The following is a 20,916-nucleotide window of genomic DNA, read 5'->3' on the forward strand; positions in this document are numbered from 1 at the left end:
TCCATTGCTTCCTTTACTTCTATAAGTAGAGCTGTGGCTTCTAGGGATGAATTTTGTTCGGACAAAGACTGGTATGCCTTCTTTTGATCTACAGATGGTAGCTGCTGCACTGCCAAAGTCTCTGACCGCCACATCAAAAATTAGAGTACAATGGTCTCTAGGTGTTGCTCTCCATTGGTGGCATTCATTTACCTGTTTAGTGCCAAATGCATAATATTGCTCATTGAAAGTTCGGTGTACCATTAACTAAACTGCTAATACAAGGTTGGATGTCATCATGCACTATCTTATTTCTAAGGAACCAAATGTTTTCCATGGCTGCGATAGTAAAGATTTGGAATTGGTGCTCATCACTGGTGGGTAATTCAGACTCTTATAAGGGGTGATAATATATTCTATCCAGTCTTTTATGTCCCTATTGGCAAAGCTAGTGGTATCAATTGGCCATGGGGATTGTTTCCAAAGAATTCTCGTGAAGGGGCGGCTCAAGAACAGATGGCTTTGGGATTCTTCTTCAGTTTTGTATATAGGACAATAGGTGTCATCTTCACTTAGGAGGATAAACCTTTTCATGTTATTCTTGGTGGGAATGATATTGTGAGTTACTTTCCAACAGAAGAATTTGAGTCTGTCTTGGATTCAAATTTTCCAAAGTTTTTTTTCCAGTTAGCAAAATGGTCATTGGAGTTCTTGTGGAATTGGTTCATGGAAAGGGCTGCATATGCTGATTTGATAGAAAAATTCCCTGAATTATGATGCATTCGCATGATCCTATCTTTTTGATGATGGTAGTCAAATTGTGCAAGTGGTATCTTCATGATCTCATTCACAGTGTCATGATGAAAAAGAGCTTGAAGAATGATAGTATTCCATCTTCTTGGTTCCTCCATTGTAAGTTCAGAAACTGTAAAGTCAGGGTCTTAGGTTGATAGGATGGGAGGGTAGGGATCCAGGGATCAGTCCAAACTTTAATATTCACTCCATTATTGACTTGAAAACAGATACTTTCTTTCAAAAAGACATTTTGCTTTAGAATCCCTTTCCAAATCCAAGAGTCAAAGGGTTTAGGTTTGGTATTGAAGAAGGAAAAATTGTACAAATATTTGGCAGTAAGCATTCTCTTCCAGGTGTTGTCACTCTCATTGACCATTTGCCAACCTAATTTGCTTATGAGGGCAACCTTAAAGTCTGAGGTTTTTCTGAGCCCAAGGCTTCCTATAGATTTAGGTTTGCAGATGGACTTCCAAGGCTTAGGAGTGAAATTGTAAGTTTCTTGAGTAGGAAATCCCCACTAGAATTCATAAAAGAATTGTCAATGAAATGGGTGACAATTTTTGGAATTAAGAGGGTGGCCATTTGGTAGGAGGGAATGGAACTTGCTATTGACCTTATTAAGGTGGTCCTACCTACTTGAGAGAGAACCTTAGCCTTCCACCTTGGCAATTTTTGAGTGATCCTTTGTTGCATTTCCTCAAAGTGTTATCTCTTCAAAGCTTTGAAAAGGAGGGGCAGACCCAAATATTTTATGTTAGAAGAGGCAGTTTTGAAATCTTGGATTTCTTTCACTTCTCTTCCAGAATGATATGGGGTGCTGCAACTGAATTGAATGGAGGACTTTACTGCATGAATTTTTTGGCTAGACCAGAGAGAGTATTTATCAAGGCAGTTTTTGAACTTTTGAGTATTGTTTTAGGATGCTCAGCCAAAGAGGATCAGAACATCTGCAAAAAGTAAATGAGAGATTTTGGGTCCATTTCTATAAATGGATATCCCACTGAGATGGCCTAGACTTTCCTCTCTAGTGATAATTTGAGTAAGTACCTTAGTACCAAGAATGAAGAGGAAGGGGGAAAGTGGATCCCCTTACCTAAGTCCTCTAGAGGGATTAAAATAACCACAAGGGTTATCATTGATGACGACTAAGTAAGAAACTGTAGAGATACAATCTCTGGTCTAGTTGATCCATTTGCTATGAAATCCAAGATTGGATGTAATGTTAAGAAGAAACTTCCACTCCATGAAGTCAAAGGCTTTCTCCATGTTTATTTTAATAGCCATGAGCCCTTTTTTCCTTTTCTTTTTCCTCTTGATATGATGGAATATCTCTTGAGCCATGGTGTTTCCTGGATTAGTCTCATTGGGACAAAGGCTGTTTGATAAGGTGAGATGAGCTTGGGAAGGATTTTTTTTCAATCTGTTGGCCAGTAGCTTAGTAATGACTTTGTAGCATACATTGGACATACAAATTGACCTGAACTGATGAACAGTATTAGGACTGTTAGTCTTAAGGATCAAAGCAATGTGTGTGTGGTTCCATTCCTTGAGCTATTTCCCATTAATGAAGAAACTCTTAACGTCAACTTTGAAATCATCCTTGAGTATCTCGAGTAATATTTATAAAACATACTAGTGAAGCCATCAGGACCAGGGGCCTTGTTAGTGGGAGTTTGCTTTAGGGTTGAAAGAATCTCAAAATCAGAGGGGATTTCACAAAGGAATTGGTTCTTCAAGTCAATGATTTTGTTGGGGAAAAGGTCATTCAATTCAGTGCTCAAAATTGGATTTGAAGTAGTGAAAATGTCCTAAAAGTGCTTAAGGAATTTATCCTGGATCACAAAGGTCTCAGTTGTCCATGTTTGAGGGTTTATTTTAATGCTCTCAATGGAATTGGTGTGCCTCCTTATGGAGGTGGACATGTGGAAGAACTTGGTGTTTAGATCATTTGTGGTTAGCCAACTTAGCCTGGCTTTTTACCTCCAGAGGGCCTCTTCTCTTCTAAGTTGTTCCTTAAGGTTAGCCTTGATTTCATTCTTGATTTCATTCTCTATGGTCATGGACTGAATGTTTGGGTCTTTGGATTGGATTTTTGTAAGGTTTAATGTGAGTTGTCTAATGGCAGATTGGATATGACCAAATGTATTCTTTTTCCAAATTTTCAGGGCCCTTTTAACCTCCTTCAGTTTCTTTGAGAGAATGAAGCTAGGTGTTCCAGAGAAGTGAAGGTTCCAAGCCTTTTGGATTACCATCTGATAGGAGGGATCCCTCATCCAAAATTCTTTGAATTTAGAGGAGGATTTGTGTTGTTTTCTCCCTAAGGTATCAAGCAAAATGGGGGAGTGGTCTGATGCATTAATTTGGAGGTGTTGGAGATTTGCATTAGGGAATAGGTTCATCCATTGGTGGTTAGTAAGCCCTCTGTCTAGCTTTTCCCTTATGTTGCCAAGACCTTGCCTGTTGTTGGTCCAAGTGTACTTGGGACCATGGAATTCGAGATCAATCTTTCCAATGTTATCCATATAGATTCTCAGTCCATTACCATTAGAGGAGCAAGCCAAGGGTCTCCCTCCAATTTTTTTAGTTTGGCTTAGAATTGAGTTAAGGTTCCTTATATCTAAGATAGGTCCATTGAAGTTATTAACAATATGGTTCACGATATCCCAAAACTTCCATTTTTTACTATTCTGAGTAGGGCAATGAAAAAGATTAAGAAGCCACGGATTATGAATAGGGTCAGAATACACAAAAAAAGACATAATATTACTATTAACATTAATTGGTTCCAAATCTAAGCCTTGCTTCCATATAAACAAGAGACCCCATTTTCTGCCAGGCAATTCTATATACATGGAGAATGCTAATCTATTTACATTGCTAGAAATATTCACATGCATCAAAATGGTCTCTGAGATTAAGGTAGCATCAAAATTGTATGTCCTGATGTTAGCCCTCAAGCTTTTGATTGCATAGGGTCAGGCTATACCCTTGCAATTCCAAAAAAGTAGCTTCATTTCTACTTTGGTGGCAATTTACGCCCTACCACACCAGCCTTTCAAAAGTTTGAGTCTGAGTCTTATTATCAGATGGGTGATCTTCTCTTTGATAAGGAGAGAACCTGAGTCTTTTGGATTTCCTACAGTTTGCCTCATTCCTCTTATGCTTTGCTAACTGAATATGCTTAGCAATGGACACATCCTCTTCCTCTATTTGAAGTTTAAGTCCCTTCCCTCCAAGGTTACTCAAATCCCCTTGTCCCTCTTGGCTCAAAACCAATCCCATATTTGTGTTTAAAGGGTTGTTCATGAATGAGTTTATGAGAGTTGGTTTGTTGGAAAAGGTATGCATGTTACTAGGTGGGTAGAACAAGTTGAGCTCGTGTGTTGGGTCAGTTATGCTTTTAAATCCTAGTCTTTCTCGGTTGCTAAGGATTTTTGGAGTCGGCCTGATTGCAAGGCATGATTTACCAGACGGACTTACAAGGAGTGAGATTGAGTGTTGCTTTGGGTCCAGGATTGTTGGGCTTTGAAGTTTCTCAAATTGAGAAATGATCTACTTGAATAGGTTGGGATTAGAGGTGTTGTTCTACTCAGTGAGTGAATTAGTTGAGGATGAGGTGATGGGGGTGGAGACTTTAGGGCTGAGTTTTAATGTAGGAGGCTTGATATTGGCCATATGATCTCCATTTTTTTCTTGAAAGGGTTGGATTGTCTTGACTAGAGTGAAGGGGTGGTCAGCTTGTACTATCTGTGTCTGCCTAAGAGACCAGATGTGATAGTCACTGTTGTTCTTAAAAGCATATTGGTTGTTTGTTTGCTGAGCTAGATACTTGTTACGTGCTACTGGTTGCAGTTCAGTGAATCCAATTCCCATGAAGCTTGGAAGGGTGCACCTCGAGCTTCAAGCTGGATGCAATGTGGCCTTTTTTTTTTTTTTTTTTTTTTTTTTATGAAAGAGCCGGTAGCCACATGTCCATTAGTGGCTCCGCCCCAAGTTTATTAAAAAATCCTCACTTATGGCGGAGGGAAACCGTGGTTACAGAACCAGCCTCTGGGAGTTAACAAGAAAAACAAAGACCTCCCAAAAGCAACCCAAAAAACAAGAAAAAAACCACAGACCAACCTAAACATGCCTAACAAAAAACTACACATGCCTAAAAACCAACACACCACCAAACAAAAAACAAAAACAAACTCAGCTAGAAGCGAAAAGAAGGAAGGCCCAGAGAATCAGTTCGAACAATGCCTTTCAAGAGACGAGGGCCTCTTTGAATGCTATCATAAACTTCCGTCCTCCCTCTTTCTCCTTCACGAGCTAAAAAATCCGCCGCAAAATTTCTTTCCCTGAATTGGTGTTCAACCATATAAGTCATTCCCCTCAATTCCTCACATAACTCATCCCAAAAATCCCAGAGATACCACAGCATGCACTTCCTTGTACGAATCCAGTCGACGACAATTTTAGAGTCGCTTTCAATAATAATATTATTCATATGAAGCCGTTTACAAAGCCGAACTCCTTCCACAATGGCCTTTAATTCCGCACTATTATTGGTGCCATGTCCGTAATACGTAGAGAAAGCCCCTTTCACGAGTCCATGACTATCCCTTATGATGCCACCACCTCCTGTATTACCGGGATTGCCTCGACAACTCCCATCACAATTAAGTTTAAACCAACCCTCGGGAGGCCTAGACCATTTAACAATTCTTCCAGGTCTAGAATTTATATTTTGACATTGTAACTGAAAATTTTCAAAAATGGCTCTATCATGTTCTGAGAAATTTCGGGCTGAGCAAAGAGTGTCACCCAGCAATTTAATCCAAACATGAACAGCTCGCCAAACCTGATCCGCATTTTCAGTCTTCCCCTCCATTCTCGCTTTACATCTTCTTTTCCAAAGACACCACATAATTAAACAAGGAATTAAACCAATCAACGTTCCCTTGATGGAAGATTTCTTGGCATAATTAAACCAATGCAACACTCTGGATTTCCAAGACCAATGATTTGTCGAAGGGATCCCCATTTCTGTGCTAGCAAACACCCAAACCTGAGTCGCAACCTCTCCCCAGGAGAAAATATGGTCTATACTTTCAGTTTGACGCCTTAAACAACAATCACAAGCCGAAGCTAACGATACCCCTTTATGCTGAATACAATCATCCACTGCCAAAGAATTAAACCAGCTCCTCCACATACACATAGATATCCGTGTAGGTAAACAATTATGCCAAAACCACCCATGACTCGGTAATAACTGCCCTTTACTCTGAGACACCTCCCAAGCTATAGAAGTAGAGAAATTACCATCAGAAGAAGGCATCCATACCATTTTATCCACGCCCCTTTTCCCAACCGGAACATGTAAAATAATATCTGTCACAGTATCAGCATCAACTAATTCCCTTAACAAATCCGTGTTCCAAGAGTTATTAGTCCAACAATCACTAATACGTAATTTCAAATTAGCAATATCATGAGCTCTAGCAGAGAGCAATCCTGAAGATAACCATCTGTCAAACCAAAAAGAAGCGTTACCACCCCTTACCAAAACCTTCACATTATCCACAACTTCTGGTAATACGAAAATAATAGATTTCCAAAAACGGGAATCCGTGGGTCTCCTATTTTGTGCTAAAACATGCGCATTGCGAGAATACTTGGCTCTGAAAAAGTCAGTCCACAAATTATTAGTAGCAATAAGACGGAAAGCAAATTTCATATGAAGCGACTTTTGCACCTCTTTAAAATCCCGAATATCCAAACCACCTTCCTTTGTAGGCTTGCACACCTTCTTCCAAGACATCCAGTGTAATTTTCGTTTATTCGCCGTCTCCCCCCATAAAAAGTTAGCAAGAAGAGAATTTATACGGGAAAGAATAGAAACCGGAACATTCATCACTGACATCAGATGGATAGGCATGCTAGACAAAACATGTTTAACAAGAATCAACCTGCCACCTTGTGAGAGGAGTCGGAATTTCCATCCAGCTATTTTCTTTCTCACTTTTTCCACAAGATACTCAAAAATTCTGGTTGTCGATCTACCCGAGTTCAAAGGGGCCCCCAAATACGTCACCGGAAAATTACCTTCCCTGAAACCAGTGATTCTGAGAAAACTACGCTTCCGATTTGATGCAATCTTCTTAGAAGCAAATAACGCTGACTTCTCCTTATTAATTTTCTGCCCCGACCATTTTTCATATAACTCAAGCACATGCAGAAGATTTTTAATCGAACATTTCCCTCCATTAACAAAAATAAGGACGTCATCAGCATAGAAAAGGTGTGAAACCAAAGGAGCACCAATAGGATGATGATATTTACCAATCCTACCTTCCTCAAAATTTTTCCTCAACAGTCTAGTTAAGATCTCCTCCATGACAATAAATAAATAAGGGGATAGGGGATCTCCTTGACGTAAACCCCTTGAAGAGTTAAAGAAACCTTTCAAAGTTCCATTCATCAAAATAGAAAACCAAGGAGACTTTATGCAATTACCAATCAACCTGCAAAACCTCTCAGAAAAACCAAAGGCCCTAAAAACCTTTAATAAGAAATCCCAATTCACCCTATCATAAGCCTTAGCCATATCAATTTTTAACATCACATTTCCACCAACAGTTTTTTTATTCAAAGAATGAACCATTTCCTGTGCCAATGTAATATTTTCAAAGATACTACGTCCTGGAACAAAAGCACCTTGTTCATGCGACACCACTTTATCAATAATGCCTGTCAATCTATTAACAATGATCTTGGAAAAAATCTTATACACCACAGAACAAAGACTTATGGAACGAAACCTTGCATCATTGTTTTGACCCCAATAGAGGTTCTGATTTACTGTTTGACTGGCCTCCTCTTGTATCGCCTTTGCCTTTGCTGGGAGCTTGTAGAAAGAACTACCTTGTGGCAGGAGTTGAGTGGTGATTTTGTGATTGGTCTATTTCATTTTCTCCAAATGCTACCATATCACATTTTCTCGAAATATAGACATTTTAAAATGTAATTCCTGTAGGCTCAAACTTGGAGGCCAGTCTCGTATCAGCATGTGAAAGCCCTTAATGTTCCACGACCTTTGATCCATCACTCTATTCTTCTCTTGTTGAGATGAGAAGGTAAATAGAAATGTTTTGGTGTTTATGTCATCAATGGTTAAGGCAATTGCAAAGCTCCAGATTGCCTTGATGGTAGCATGTAAGGCATTCTTATTTAGAGGTTTGGATGACACTATCTTGCCAATGAGGGCATGGTTGGAGATATAGGCAGCAAACTCAGTTTCTGGTTCCAGATTCAACTATTTCTAGTTTGGGGTTATGGGTGTAGAAGACTGACACAAAAGGGATGGAAGTCATGGCTTGAGGTTTGGTTTTTGGAAGTTTGGTTGTTGGACTTTTGGTTTCTGGTGAGTGGCAGCTTGAGAGGTTCGAGTGTGAGTTGCTAAATAGAGGTAGAAATGGGGTGTGGTGATTAATGGGAATTGTACGTTTCTGGTGTGGTTAGTGAGGCTTCAATGCTAGGGGTAATGGTGGTGGTTGATGATGTTTAAGTGAATTAATTCTAAGATGGGGAGATTTGATTGTTGGGAGATCCTCAATCTGTAGCACCTTAGCAATCATTTTCTTTCTGGTTTCTTGTGAATGACAGATTGTGAAGCTCTGATAGAAGTGCTAGGTTGTAATGTTAATTTGTTGGTGATGTTTAATAAGAAATGTACTTGTTTGGTGTTATTGATGAGGATTTGATGTTGTTGTGTAATCTGAGCAGTTGTATGGGAGGACTGGTTGGTGTTGTTTGAGAGATCTTGTTCTGGGTTGGGAGGAGTTGGTTGTTGGGAGATCCTTAGGATGGATTTGAGTCACTAGGAAGGTGGGGAGAGCTCATCTTGGAGGTGGTCTTGCTATCAAGTTTAGGACACAATTGAGTGCATGGTAAGTGGAAAAGAATATTGCATTATTGAACCTTCAAAAATAAAATAATTAAAGAAAATCTAAAACTAAATAAATAAATAAAAGAAGCTAGATAGAGGGGGTGGCCGAAGGGGGAAGATCCCGGTCACCCAACCCCATGAGCTAGGGAGAGGCCTCCTCTGGTGAGGGGGTGGCTAGCTTACTAATTCACTAGTCTCACCTCCTTTCTTTCTTTCTTTTTTTTTTTTTTTTTTTTTTTTTTTTTTTTTTATGTAAATCTCTTTATATTTTTTTATTTATTTAACTTGTTAAGTATTTATTTTTAAAAATTTTAAAAATAATTTTAATAATTTTACATATATAATAATAGAAGGAAAAGAGCGTTCATTTTAGTTTGAAACCGTGCTTGAACAAGCTGGGAGTTTCTATGTTCTGTATCTGACCAAAGGAATTATTAGCAAAAAGAAAATCTGAACAAAGGACCAAAGGTTTTGGGTTTTTATTTTACAACCAACTAATGTAATTGTCCTATTTCATCGTTTAAGGTCGTCAGTAGCCAATTAGTTTTCTACCTAGAGAAAGAGACATTAACTAAAGTAAGTGGTTGTTGATGCTGTGCTCAAGGATCTTCATGGTATTCTAAGATGCATGTGTAAAACTTTGGCTTTAAATGCAATAATTAAGACAGAAAATCTATTTTAATTAACCTTTCTTCTTTTCTGCTTTCTTTTTGTGATTGTTTTCCTCTTAACATATATACTTAAACATTTGGCCATTGTTTTTTTTCTGTTCAGCATGCAAAGCCTTATATTGAAAGAAAAATTGGTTGGCATTGTAGTATCTCTACTTTTTAAATATTCACTACTTTAATTAGGGTGGAATAATTTTCAAATGATTCTATTCATCTTCTCAGGTACTGCTAAAGCTAAACTATTTGAGAACTCCACGGTACGTAGAAATATTCTGAAAAGTTATAAGATAAATCGGTATATATATGGATTTTACAGTTAGTTTTTTTTGTTGGTATTACCGTTTCCATAGTTACTAGATCTTAATTAATTATTATAATTTTAGTTTTCATCTGACTTCTGAGTGTGTGTAGATGATCTATTTTTTTCACAAAAAAAAAAAAAGCAACTAAGATTTAAGAGCTTCACAAAGAATTGATGCATCGATTGGCTCATCAACCCGAACAAGTTCAGGAACCAAAGGACTAACATCATTGTGAGCATCAATAGTATGACTAACTTCTCCTGAAATGGAAGTATCAATATTATCCTTATCCTCCAAAACCTTCTATATTTCCTCAGATCTCCTATCCTTCCCAAGTGATTTACTAGATTCCTTCAACGGGCTAGGCTCGCCTTCCTGAAATTCCACAACAGGTTGATCAACAACTTTTTCTTTGCTAGCCCAAACCAGATCTGCCTTAACAGTTTCATTCCTCGCTTTCCAATTAATCGCCTTATGTTTGCATTCCCATTTGCACATCCTAGCATTATGCCCTTGCATCCACATCTGCAACAAAATCTACGGTAACAAGAAACGATACCGCAGGTAAGTAATAATCCAAACAACCCACAAGATAAAAATATATTCATACAATAACAATATGCATGTACATGATGACAGATGCAAGAGGCCTAAAAATAATTTTTCCCAAAAATGAATATTTTCCAACACATGCCAAAATCCCAATTTAGCCTAAAAACATAACCAGTCCATTAAAACATCCATCATTTTTCTAGAAAATGGCCCATAATCAAATCTCGCAATTTTTGCAGAAAATGACCCATTATCCAATTAACACTATAGGCGGGAATTTCAGGCAGGATTCTACTACCATCCTTACTGCATGCATCGTAGGCAGGAATAACAGGCGGGACTCTACCACCATCCCTGCTTACTACCATTCCTATCGCATGCACCGTAGGTGGGAATCACAGGTGTGACTCTACCACCATCCCTACTGCGTGTACTATAGGTAGGAATCACAGGTGGGACTTTACTACCGTCCCTGCTTATCACCATTCCTATAGTAACTATCTCTCAAACCGTTCAATCCATTCATTTCAAACACACCTAACATCATTTATCGCATAAAAACCCAGTTTTCAAATATACACATGAACATGCATGCCATTAAGTGAAAACCCAGTTTTCATTTTACAAACATGAACATGCGTGCACTATACAATGTATGACACAACAAATATCTAACAACCAACAAATCCCAACATCAACCAATCACACAAACAACTATGTTCTCCATTCCAACCGACCCCGACTTCTCGGACTCAGTCCGGCACAACCAACTAAATTCACAGAATAATTGTTAATACAAAATCTATTTAAATCTTAAAGGTTATTTGAAAAATACTTACAGAGCTATAATATAATTTTTGGAGGATCAATGAGCTACAAAAGGCGTCGGCAAAGCAACACCATAGTGCATTTGAATACCCAAATTTGAACGAGGTCAGACGAAGACTAGGGAAAACTAGGGTAGGGCTTAGGGGTGTTGGTGAATTTAAAGGTAGAGGTGGTTGGCCGTGGGTGGCGACGTAGGCAGCGGTTGAAGACCAAAAAGTTCAAATAAAAAAATGTGATGGTTGAGCTTCACCGGTGGAGGATCGGAGCTGGAGATGGGTGGTTTGAGTTGCTAGGAGGCCGGTAAAGAAGTGGTGAAGATATGGTGTCCAACAACGGCGCGACGACAGAGTTGGAACACAAAAGGGCCGCGGCTTGGATTCTCTCGTGGTGGTTAATGGCAGCACAAGAGGGGCTGATATTGGAAGGGGAGAGACGCCGGCCGGAGGTGAAGTGAATGGGTGACGCGGTGTTGGCCACGCCAGCTTCTGGCAGCTCACAGGAGAGGATGAAGAAAACAGACGAAGGAGGGAGGGAAACCTGTGGGTTTCGGGCTGGCTACCACGGTAGAGAAAGGCTGTGGGGGGTGGAGACCGGTGTAGGGGAGGTCGTTGAGGTGAGCTGTACTGGTGGGTGGTGGCGTTCCGGCTGGGTCATGAGTGCTGGAGTGGATCGAGTAGGGGGAGGGGGAGCCTGACGGGTGCAAGGGAGGGAAAAGGAAGAGGGAAAAAGAAATAGAAGGAAAAAAAGAAAAAGTGAGGGGAAAGAAATGAGGTCCAATCCTCACAACTTGGATCACAAAATTGATCCAATGAAGGAAATCTTCAAACAATAAGTTGAGTAAAATAATTTAAACACGACGATTAGCTAAAATAAATTAATAGTAAAAATCCAACATCACAATAATTTTAAAGCCCAAAAATAAACTAATTTAAATTTAAGTGAAATTTAAATACAAAATAATAATTAATAATAAGAAAGCATATCAAAATAAATTTCACAACTTAAAAATCATAAAAATAAACCAATGAGAAATCCGATAAATTTAAAATAAGAGAACCAATATTTAAATTAATTAAAACACTCATTTAATAAAAATACACGTAAATACAGGGTTTCACTCTCTCAAATTCAATTACTTGATAGAAACGCTGAGGATTCTGAGGAGTGCCAATCCACAAGTCTTGCAAGGGATCATTTGAGACATCCATTTCAACACATACTTGTGCACCGTCCATGCGTATAGCACAACTTGTAGGGTTGTCTCTCTTCTAAAAAATCTACCAATCGGGGCAGTGATACTTCTCAATAAACAGAACACGTAGCTTTCCATCAATCTACCTTCTCGCACCTAGGCATGCACAAAATCGCGTCCAGAATGCATCTGAAGAAGTACATGGTGACATCTATGAAGCTAATCAAGGCTATCTCCAATAGCCCCTAAGATTTGATTATATGATGACAAACTTTCTCTATTGGAGGACGAATACAAGTAAACTTTAATACCAGAGCAAAATGAAAGTCTTTGGCTGCCTTAGTCATCTCCAAATTAGTAAATATGAACCCTAGTTCACCATTAACATCAACTGGATATCGTATCGGTAGTTTTTACGAAGACGAATCCTGCTTCACTATCACTTGCGCGTGTGTTGGTTTGACCAAAACACCATTATCAGATGCCCCTAGAAAATGTCAGAGACACCATGGGGGGTGGGGGCACTGCCATTGGCAAGCCCTAGGCCCTGAAACCGAAGAAGATCCCAAGAAGGCAATTTCGAGGAACGTGGCACGTTTCCTTAAAGCGTTTTTTTTATGCTATATAGTTTCCTATATATTTTGAGATTGTGTCAATAATCCTAAAAGAAATGACAATAGCATTAATTCAAAATTATAGAAAAGTGGGCATAGGGGTATTAATATTTCTCATCTTCCAACAACAATGCATGCATCACATGATGCATGAGGGTCTAGATCATCATCATCACCATCATGCATGAACTATTATTGATGTAGACTCTTCATGTGTGGACCTGAAATAAATTAAATACTCATCATGACCTGCTTGTATTGGTCATCAGTATTGTTTTATTCAGATTTTACTATTTTATGAATACTGTTGGTGAGTTGATTTTTGTTACATTTTTATTTTTTACCTTATCTTCTTCCAAAGTTTTAAAAAATCTTCACAAAAGTAAAAATAGGAATCTTGTGCCTATTGGAAAACTTCACTCAATTGTGAATTTGGCTTAGTTTTAGGAGTGAGACTTTGGTTAAGCTTTATTAATGACTCCTTTTTTATGTTTTGGACTTGCTGAAGATGATGTTGAGGAGACTGGAGATGTCTCCTTTATCGATTACTCTAAGATTTTATCGAGATTTTATTTTTCTACGAAATACATTTGTAATTGGTTTATTTTATTTTTAACTTTGTATCTTGATTTGTAACCATTTTTTTTTTAAACATTTATAACATTTTGCTAGCTAATCTAGTCCACCCTCCTAAGTCAATGTTTCCTTCAATATATATAATTATCTGCATATTGGAAACTCTCATCTCAAGCATTTTTTTCAGAGAGCAGGAGAAGCAATCTGCAGCAAGTGATTTACCGCGATGAGGTGCTAAAGCTGAACTGTTTACTTTTCAATATTCACTTTAATTGGGGTGGAATAATTTTCAAATGGTTCTTTTCATCTTCTGAGGTGCTAAAGCTTAACTATTTGAGGACTCCAAGGTATGTAGAAGTATTTTAAAAAGTTATAACTAAGATCAATTGGTATATGGATTTTACAGTTTCAATAGTTATTACTAGATTCTTAGTTAATTATTATTAATTTTTCTTATCAATTCACAGTATTTTTTTTTTTTTTTTTGATAGGAAAGTATAACTTTTATTCATCAAACTCAAGCATTACAAAGATGAATCAACCCAAATAGCTTGGGAAATACAATCTGGAATTGAGTTCCACCAAATACAAATGTCATCTAAATTCCATGCAAACCGAGCCAAGCAATGAGCAACTCCATTAGCTTCTCTTCCCTTATGTTGAATGGACCAATTTGGATACCTTTGAAGCAAAGATTTAACCTCCTGAATCAGTCCACCCCATAAGGTAGTAGAATACCCTTCCTTCTCCAACTCTTGAACTGCTAACAAAGAATCTGATTCCACTTGAAGAGATGTAATGCCAAGGGACACACATAATTGCAAACCCCTTAACATAGCAAGAAGTTCAATTTCCATAGGATCAGCTATAGCAGGTTCAGATTTGCTTGCTGCAAATATAACCTTCCCTTCCTTGTCACGCAACACAGCCCCTATACGAGCTTTACATTGATCACTAAAAAGAGCACCATCAATGTTTAACTTCAAGACACCTTCTGGAGGAGGCTGCCATTGACACTTATAATTTTGCTTGATCTTCGTGGCCTCTACTGGTGCTTTATGTTCCTGGTATAAAGTAAAAGCATGCTCCATCACTTGCTGAATTGATAGAATGTTTCCCTCATATAGACTCTGATTCCTTCTATACCAAAGTCCCCATGCAAGTAGGAAAAACTTCTCTAACTCTCCTAGTCTTCTTCTCCTGATTACAACAGTGACTAATTCTATAATTTGCTTCCTTTCAGTTACTTGAATTAGAGAAGGGAATACCTGTGACCAACAATCAACAACAGCAGGACAATAAATCAGTGCATGAAGCAGATCTTCTTCTTCTGTTTGGCAGCAGTAACAAGTAGCTTCTTGTATCACTTTTCGAATCTTCAGGTTTTGAAAGGTTGGAAGAATGTTCTTACACATTCTCCATGCAAAAACCTTAACTCTTTGAGGAACATGCATCTTCCATAAATGCTTCCATAATAGTTTTTCATCTTCTACTCTTGAACTTTCAGCCACATCTCCATTATGCTCAATGGTTTTGAAAAATTCATATGCACTTTTAACACTGAAAATCCCACTTGTCTCATGCTCCCATATAAGCATATCAGGTATATTATCCATGGGCAATCGAATACATAACACTTCAGCAGCTTCTCTTGGTGGCAAGACACTTCTCACCCTCTCAACATCCCAGCTATTCTGTTCTGGCATCATCAGGGAAGAAACTTTCTGTAACCCTGCTTCAGGAGGAATATCAACCACCATGGATAGCAACTTTTGTTTTGGTAACCAATAATCAGACCAAATATTAATGGATAAACCATTGCCAACCCTCCATCTACACCCTTTTAGCAAACTGTTCTTAGTATCCCAAATGCCTCTCCATACATAAGAAGGATTCACACCCAATCTTGAGTCAAAAAAACTAGATGTTGGAAAGTATCTTGCTTTAAAAATCTTCTGTAAAAGGGAAGATTCTTCATGCATAATCCTCTACCCTTGCTTTGCTAGTAGGGCCTTATTAAATATTTGAATACTTCTAAACCCCATACCTCCTTCCATCTTTGACTCACACATCCTCTTCCAACTAATCCAACTCAATTTTCTTTCATCTTGCTTCTGACCCCACCAAAAACTTGCCATTAAGCTTTAAAGTTCAGTACATAGGGACTTGGGCAACTTGAAGCAGCTCATAGTATTTTGAGTGTGTGAGTATATATATATATATATATTTGTCTTAGATACATGTCATTTTTTATGGAAACTTGCATAGAAATTAATGAAATTTGTATGCAAATAATTGGCACAGATCTTGTACTATTTCTCTAGGATATATACGAGGCATGCACTCTTCATTTGTTTTAAAAAAAAAGCTTATGCATTTTTATCATAAATCTGTAAATATTAATAAGAATTTGTATGCTTCGTATTAGGAACAAAGACTTGCAATATTTCTCTACAAAATAATGGACGGAGATGCTCTCTCTGCTCATATTGATGAAAAGCTAGATGGCTTGACTTTAATTAATGCTGAAGAGCATTGCATATTTAAAGTGCACGAGCAGTTACTTACAAACCCCGTGCTGCTTGCCATCGGTCCTTACAATGACCACGACAAGGTTGGCCAGGGGCTTATGGAAGAGCATAAATTGCAGTATCTGAAGCAAATGCGTGAAAGGAGAAATGACTGCAGTGTGAAAGAATACATTAAAGTCTTGAGAGTACTAGAAGGGAGAGCCCGTAAATGCTATGCAGAATGCATTAGCCAGAACAAAGATGAGTTTGTAGAAATGATGCTACTTGATGGTTGTTTCATCATTGAGCTGGTCCGCAAGTGGGACGAGTTGAGTCTAAGGGATGATCACGATCCAATCTTTCAACTGGATTGGATGCTTCCTAAAATAGCTCGCGATCTACTGTTATTTGAAAATCAACTTCCATTCTTGGTTCTGACTAAATTGTTCTTGATGATTGAGAGTAGCCAAACACCACATCCCAACCAACCCAAACATTTAGGAGAGCACCCCATCAAGATTGAGCAGAACAATGAAATTACCTGTTTTGAAAGCTCAACCTCCATAGATCAGAGTGTCCAGATCAGACGATTTGGTGATCTTGCCCTTCGTTTTTTCTATGGCTCATTACCATTTCAATGGAATGTCAATGGATCAGCTTCTTATTCAATCAAAGATACTAAGAATCAAGCTATCACTCCTCCACTTGCAAAAATTATATGGGAGCATCTACAGATTGAAGACAAATTCAAGAATGCAAATTTTAAGCATCTACTTGATCTGATACATACAAGTATCAGGCTTTCAGTACTTGATATGGAACTACATCATGCCAAAAAATGTCAAGAGGTTAGAGTCAAATTCAAGAAGGGAGAGAGATTTAAAAATTTGTTTGGCCTGATAAGTAGAGTTGCAAGTCCTTTACTTGCAAAAATGGAAAATATGAAGAAGGGCCGTAAGAAAAAATCATTAGCTTTTGCCATAAGTTTAGTGAAATCTAAGCTTCCATATAGTCCGAAGAGGATTGAAGACTGGAACTCAATACCGTATGGAACACAACTTCAAGAGGCTGGAGTCGAATTCGAGATGGCAGAGGAATTTAGAAAAAAATTTGTGGAGAATAAAGACTGGGTGTCAATACCCGATGCCATTGCATTTCAAGAGGCTGGAATTGAACTGAAGAAGGCAAAGGAATTTTTGAACCTACTTCGTCGAAATAGGAATGGAGATAACACGAAAAAACTTTGCCCAACCATATTCAAGATGGTAGAGAAATTTATGCGCCTACCTTTTCTGAACAAGATTGCATATTGGAACTCAATTCCTGACGGAAGAGAGCTTAAAAAGTCTGAAGTCGAATTAAAAAAGGCAAAGAAATTTACGGATACAAAAAATATGATGAAGTCAATACATAATGCTACAAAGCTTAAAGAGGGTGGAGTCAAATTCCAGAAGGCAAAGCAACATACAACGTTTTCCATAAATTTTAGCAACGGGGTATTGGAAATTTCGCCTTTGACAATAGAAGATGAAACTGAGACTTTCTTACGAAATCTAAATGCATATGAGCAATATAGTCCAGACATTGATACTGATTATCATTATGTTACCCACTATGCGTGCTTCATGGATGATCTCATTAACTCTCCAAAGGATGTTGAATTACTTCGTCAAAATGAAATTATCAAAAATTTGTTGGGTGATGATGGAGTTGCTTCCAGCATGTTCAACAAGCTTTGTCGCCATGTCACTGATTTAGACTATCCCCACAGTACTTTATATGCTCAAAATGGCATTGATATGAACAAGCACTGCGCCGAAGACTGGAATGAATGGAAGGCAACATTAAGGCACAATTATTTCAATAGTCCTTGGGCTTAGCTTTCAGTTTTGGCGGCTATCTTATTGCTTGGACTAACAATTATACAGACTGTATTTTCCATTATTAATTAGGTTTTCATGTAATGTACTTCTTTGTTAATGTAATATAATGTTGAATTTAATAAGATTGTTGTCTTCAATATTATTAGCACTCGCGCACTCGCCTGAACGTGAGAGATGGGGGGGATAGTCATGGAAGTACTAGAACTTTGGGTCAACCCTAGATATTAAAAAACAACCAGTAATTGAATGTATAATGATAAACTTTCCTTGAAATAACTGGCTAGCTTGTAGAATTTTATCTTACATGGATAACGAACGCACGCATGACTTTTATAATATAGAAGTACTGGTAGCCGGCGGCCTGATTTGCCACGTTGATCTGGATGCTAGCTTAAAAAGTATTTTTTCCGAAAAGCATAAAAATTATCTTTTCTTCCATGTTTCTACTATTAATGAATTAGACGGAAGGTAGAGCACTTTACAAAAGAAGAGAAGGAAAAGCTATAAGCTACTGGGTTTGAGGATGGTGTGTGATCTTCATAAAGAGTACTTTGTCTTTACTGTGCAAGATCTAACGGGGACCTTATTTTAACATATTAACTATTTTATCCTTGCCAATATGTTGTGACTGCTTGCACTTGCAGAGAATGTAACATCCTGTTCCAGTGCCAAGATATTTTTAAAATGTTTTTTATATGTACGAAAAATCTATTTGAGTTTTTAATATTTTTTTTTCTTTTTCTTTTTAAATAATCTATGGGTTTAAAATCTCTATTTTAGTTAATTATGATTTTCTTGAAATTTGATTTTTAAGTTAAAAATCTTTTATGGGCTAAGTTAATTTTTGAACAAGTTAGATTTTTTTTAGAGGTTGAACCTAGGCCCAAAACTCTGAAAAGCCCAAGACCCAAACCCGTGAGAACCATTTATTGGAGTCTAGTCTCCACACCAAACACGTTCCCACTCTTGTTTCCATGACATTAACGTCTTCACGTCATGCACGTTTTCTTTTGTAGGGTTTACCAGCTTTCTTTATTTAAATCCCACGTAGAAACTCACCCATCAAATCTAGGGTTGCCACTCTATTTCTCTCCCTTATCACCCATCAGCATCCCTTGCCACAAGTCACATAAAGATTTCCCAAGCCACTAGCCTAGAGCAACTACAAGAATGTCAGCCCCTCCATGTACGTCGCCCACCACCACCCTCAAAGCCCGCACGTCCCCTTCCCATGCCTCCACATCCAAGAAACGCCCAGCAACTATGGAGTTCCTCCACGTACGCTGCCACCACTAGCTTGCCTACTGCACCACCACCGTGTGAAAGCCATTGCCCAAGCCTAACCACCACGATCCCATCGTGAGCTACTTTACTCCTTCACAAAAATGTAACGTTCCTCTTGAGTTTCCAGTTTATATAAGAAGTAGCATGCAGGAACAATAGAATAACAGTAGAATATTGATGAAAATACCTCAAATGTTCATACGCTTTGGGGTATTCGAGGTCCCCAATTCCTCCATAGAAATTATCCAGCTTCAAGATGAAAAGCTCCAGAATGAATGCGAGATTCATCCAGGCATGAAACTTAACTGACTCCCAAAAAGGAAATAACTTAAAATTCCCTAGTATAACAACTCTAGACTTAACGCCAAACACACCGTTTTATACTAAACGGGGCATATTACAATTGCTACATAAGGCTACATCGTTTCCCTTTATTAATCCAGTGACGTCGTTTAGTCTTTGGTGCTTTGCTGAAGCTACGTCGTTTGAGGAACCATTGAAGACATAACTCAAGTCCCGAACTACCTTTTACCATTTCGCAACCTGCAACTCAAACTTCCTGCTTCTAAGCCCTAAAGTTCCAGCCTTTATCTCCATAGATCACCCAACACGCAGCTCCTTAACATTCCCCCACCCTTAGAAAACCTTGCCCACAAGGTGTGGATACAAAGCCCTAAGTTTCCAGAGATTTTCCCAAGTGTTATCCTCTTCTAAAAGCCCTACCCAGTTAATCAAAACTTCAGTTGTAGCCCTTTCTTCATGTTGTCTCATGCGTCGGTCACGTACCACCTCGCCATCATTGTTGGTGGGTGGGAGCGTGGCCAATGGTTGAATACGATCACCCAGTTTCCTCTTCAAGCAGGACACATGGAAAACCAGGTGGATTTGAGAAGAAAGGGTAAATCGAGCTTGTAGGCCACGGATCCAATCTTCTAAAGCACTTTGAACGGCCTATAGAAACGTGGAGCCAGCTTCATATTTCAGCGCAACACCATCGTTTTCTGGCAGTACGGCTGAAGGTGGAGGTATACCCAATCTCCCACACTAAAATGTCTTTCGGTTCTCTTTTTGTCCGCATAGTGTTTCATTCTTGCTTGAGCTGCTGTGAGATTATTTTTCAAGAGATTCAAAATCTGTGTTCTGTTGTGTAGTAGCTGGTCGACTGTTAAATTGCTTAATGTGCCAGGGATATAGTCTAGTAACTTTGGGGGAGGGTAACCGTAAAGAGCTTCAAAGGGGGTTAGCTTAGTTGAATTGTGATAGGAACTGTTGTACCACTATTCAGCTAGTGGCAACCACTGATACCACCCAGTAGGTTTTGACCCTGCATAACACCTCAAATACCCTTCCACCACCTTATTTACCACTTCCGTTTGACCATCGCTTTGCGGATGCTAAGCCGAGCTATAGTCGAGGGAGGTACCCTAGAGGGCAAACAACTCTTTCCAGAATGAACTCAGGAAAACCGAGTCCCTGTCGAACAAGATGGTTTTTGGAAAACCATGCAGTTTAAAAACTGACCCGAACAATACCTTGGCCACCTCCTGAGCTGTATAGGGATGTGAGAGGGCCATGAAATGCCCGTATTTAGTGAAACGGTCCACCACAACAAAAATTACCGAGCACCCCTTGGACTTTGGTAGTCCCTCCACAAAGTCCATTGAAATATCGACCCAAGCTTGTTGAGGTATGGGAAGAGGTTGTAGGAGACCCACTGGGGGCAGTGTCTCATACTTCGAAGCTTGACATATTTCACACTCTTTCACCCACCTCTTAATGTCTTTCTTCATACCT

The 20,916-nt window shown here is 38.7% G+C and overlaps 1 protein-coding gene across 2 annotated transcripts; it reads left to right on the forward strand.

Moving 5' to 3' along the window:
• The first annotated feature begins 12,631 nt into the window (after positions 1 to 12,631).
• Positions 12,632 to 17,875, forward strand: LOC122302494. Of its 2 annotated transcripts, XM_043113787.1 has the most exons (4): positions 12,632 to 13,672; positions 13,885 to 13,892; positions 14,604 to 14,607; positions 15,874 to 17,875. In XM_043113787.1, exons 1-4 carry the CDS (start codon positions 13,568 to 13,570, stop codon positions 17,833 to 17,835), a joined length of 2,079 nt encoding a protein of 692 aa, XP_042969721.1. In that variant the 5' UTR covers positions 12,632 to 13,567; the 3' UTR covers positions 17,836 to 17,875. The 2 variants fall into 2 exon arrangements, with proteins under 2 accessions (XP_042969721.1, XP_042969730.1); XM_043113796.1 differs by lacking the exons at positions 13,885 to 13,892; positions 14,604 to 14,607 and having other exon boundaries at positions 13,667 to 13,792.
• Positions 17,876 to 20,916: the final 3,041 nt, after the last annotated feature.

Source organism: Carya illinoinensis, chromosome 1 (genome assembly GCF_018687715.1).
Source record: "Carya illinoinensis cultivar Pawnee chromosome 1, C.illinoinensisPawnee_v1, whole genome shotgun sequence".
Taxonomy (NCBI): domain Eukaryota; kingdom Viridiplantae; phylum Streptophyta; class Magnoliopsida; order Fagales; family Juglandaceae; genus Carya; species Carya illinoinensis.

Excerpts from the sequence above, each read along its gene's own strand:
- LOC122302494 (XM_043113787.1), top strand. The coding sequence starts at position 13,568 with ATGTTTCCTTCAATATATATAATTATCTGCATATTGGAAACTCTCATC.